Below are 3,422 nucleotides of genomic sequence, written 5' to 3' on the forward strand. Positions count from 1 at the left end.
TGGACAAGACTTACAGTAGGGAAAATGAGCAAATGGTGATGAACTGGAGCTCACTGCCTAGGAGACTGGTGGGAGCTGAGACAGTCACTGATTTTAAAAAGGTAATTGGACGTGACACTTGAGGGAAATACATTTGCAGGATCAGGGAGACTGAGAGGGGGAGTGGGACTGTGAATTTCAGCATATACTGGGCAAACCTTCTTCTCTATTTTTGGTTGCACTTCAGTCCCACGCTCCTGATCTTTGGGCACCTGGTACAGAGCGGGGAGGGCAGGTCAGATGACCTCCTCGTGTAACTGCTCCTAGCCCTGGGCCAAACTGGCCATAAACAGGTCCAGGCAGTGGGCTGTGGAGGGAGTCATTAGGGCCAATTGCCTGTCCCTCTTCCACAGTTATAATAGAACCTAGGTGTCTCAGAAGGAGCACATGGTGTCCACCATCACCCTTGAGCTGTTCAGGGACAGGTGGGCACCGGAGGGGGTGTGGTACATTATCTCCCTCTCCAATTCTATTTTGATTTAACCCCTGCCCTCCCTTTCACTGTTTGATCACACAGCATTGCCCTTTGATGTGAAGGGCACTGCTTGTCACTGAACACTTGGGTGTTTCTTTTCTTCCTGGTGGTGGAAACTGATTAAAGATTCATACACCTTTCACAATGTCTCCCACCTGTGCACATACAATATAGGTACGGGGGGAAAAATAAGCACTACTGCAGTTAGTGTGGGGGTAATTAGAAAAAAAAAGTTAAAAAAACCAAATATACTGGATAGGCTGAATGTCCTCCTGTGCCTATGTGCATACAGCTCTAGTTTTGTTGGAATTAATGGAGAATCAGTGGTACATCTGGTGTGATCTTCCAACATTTCTCTCAAGCACAATGGTAGCAATTTTGTCTCTGTCATTGAATTCATCATTGCACAACTGAGTTTCTCTCTCAATGTTTTAACAGCAGTGTTAAAGTGCATTATTGTTCACTAGATCACTCAATGGTCAGGAAAAACTTGGAAAATTTTTGAATGGCAGCCACAATGCAGGAAATTGTGTCTAAAAGGTTCGAGTGACACAACAGATTCTAACTGATCCCCTGTGTCCACAACTCATAAGTGCGCATACGTGTGGCTATGTGCGGGGATTTAAAGCCAGGCGTCACTATGAATGAACTCGTCACTGAGGGAGCTAGGAGATGACCTGGCAATGGCTTATGTCTAGTCACCCTGGAGACAGCAGCAAAAAAAAACTTACAAAAAGGTTGAGCGTCGGGTCAGCCGAGCACATCAGCTAGGGACTGGGAGACAGGCGGGCTGTTGTGTGAGAGACAGGTGGAGCAGGGAAAAGGACACAAGGATGGTGACCAAACCGGTGGGCCACGGGTCCAGGAAGACGGGGACACCCCCACCTTCCAGCAAAGCTCAGAAATCTACCTCCCGGTTGACCCAGAGCGTCAAGTCCGTGGACGTGAAGTCCGGCAAGGTGCTGAAGGAGATCCGGTCGGTAATGATCGACCTGGGCACCGGCTACTGCAAGGCGGGTTACGCCGGGCAGCCGAGGCCCTCGGTGGTGATGTCCTCGGTGGTGGGCCGGCCGGTGCAGAGGAGCGCCAAAACCGGCGACAACCGGCAGGAGAACTTCGTGGCCGACGAGCTCTCCAGGTCGGAGCTGCAGCTCAAGCCGGTGAGCCCGCTGCGGCACGGCATCGTGGTGGACTGGGAGGCGGTGGAGGCCATCTGGGCGCACGTCTTCCACTACGGCATGCGGATCCAGCCCGAGGAGCACGCCGTGATGGTGGCCGACCCGCCGCTCAGCCCCAGCACCAACCGCGAGAAGATGGCGGAGCTGCTGTTCGAGACGTTCAACACTCCCGCCATGCACATCGCCTACCAGTCCATCCTGTCGCTCTACTCGTACGGCCGCACCACCGGCCTCGTGGTGGAGTGCGGTCACGGGGTCACGCACGTGGTGCCCGTGCACGAGGGCTACACCATGCCGCACGTGACGGGCAGGGCGGACTACGGCGGCGCGGACCTCAACGACTACCTGCTGCGGCTGCTGAACGAGGCGGGAAACCGCTTCACCGAGAAGGGCCTGCACATCGTCGAGGACATCAAGAAGAAGTGCTGCTACACCGCCGTCAACTTCGAGCAGGACATGAACCTCGACGTCAACGAGTACCTGGTGGAGTACGAGCTGCCCGACGGTCACGTCATCGCCATCGGCAAGGAGAGGTTCCGCTGCCCCGAGGCCCTCTTCAACCCGTCGATGATCGGCTCCAAGGAGCCCGGCATCCACTCGCTGGCCCTGCACAGCCTCGACCAGTGCGACAGCAACCTCAAGTACGAGATGTACAGCAACATCCTGCTGTGCGGCGGCTCCACCCTCTTCGACGGCTTCGCCGACCGCCTGCAGAAGGAGATGAACAAGATGGAGCGAGGCATGAACCCCACCGTGCACGCCATCCCCGAGAGGAAGTATTCGGTCTGGCTCGGAGGCTCCATCATGGCCTCTCTCAAATCCTTCCAGCAGCTCTGGGTTCGCAAGAGAGACTATGATGAACGGGGTCCCTATGTCATTTACCGCAAGTGCTTCTAAAGACTGCTTCATTGCAGCCGTGGCTTCGTTTTCTTTCGTTGCACATTTTTAAAATTCCGACATTTTAAGTACATCTAATTTATCATGATTGCTACCAGGCCGCAGCACTACTGTCATAACTGTAATAAAGCATTTGCAAACTGACTGGTCAGTTTTATTTGGTTTCTGCAAGAGGGAAAGTCTGCAAATTGGGTACAGTCAGTGGACTCTTGCTGTCCCATTGACTTCTCATCCAATTCAAGAACAGATCGGGCATCATTTCCTTCCTGGAGACTGCTGTGGTACAGGAGCAAAAACGTTTTGCTGCAGTTGTATAGGGTCTTAGTGAGATCACATCTGATGCTGAATTGTGTGCAGTTTGCCTCCTTGTCTTAAGTATCTTTCTTAAACAGTGGCACCGCACTAGCCAACTTCCTGTCTTCTGGCACCTCACCAGTGACTATCGATGATATAAATATCTCAGCAAGTGGCCCAGCAATCACTTCTGTAGCCTCTCACAGAGTTCTAGGGTACACCTGATCAGGTCCTGGGGATTCATCCACCTTTATGCGTTTCAAAACATCCAGCACTTCCTCCTCTCTACTATGGACATTTTGTAAGGTGTTGGGGGCGCAGTGGTAGTCTGGCGCACTGCCCTCCACCGCTGAAGCCAAACGCCAACTCGAGGACACCTTCCTACTGCCCCCTCGACCATGACCCCACTCCCCATCACCAAACCATCATCTCCCAGACCATATAGAACCTCATCACCTCAGGAGATCTCCCACCTACAGCTTTCAACCTCATAGTCCAGGAACCCCGCACTGCCTGGTTCTACCTCCTTCCCAAGATCC

General features: G+C 53.1%; 1 protein-coding gene across 1 annotated transcript; it reads left to right on the forward strand.

Annotated features, from left to right (window-relative positions):
* The first annotated feature begins 1,347 nt into the window (after nucleotides 1-1,347).
* Nucleotides 1,348-2,643, forward strand: LOC132826076 (actin-like protein 7B). The gene has a single exon (XM_060841760.1). The coding sequence runs from the start codon at nucleotides 1,348-1,350 to the stop codon at nucleotides 2,587-2,589; it is 1,242 nt and encodes a 413-aa protein (XP_060697743.1). The 3' UTR covers nucleotides 2,590-2,643.
* Nucleotides 2,644-3,422: the final 779 nt, after the last annotated feature.

This window comes from Hemiscyllium ocellatum, chromosome 2, assembly GCF_020745735.1.
Source record: "Hemiscyllium ocellatum isolate sHemOce1 chromosome 2, sHemOce1.pat.X.cur, whole genome shotgun sequence".
Classification (NCBI taxonomy): Eukaryota; Metazoa; Chordata; class Chondrichthyes; order Orectolobiformes; family Hemiscylliidae; genus Hemiscyllium; species Hemiscyllium ocellatum.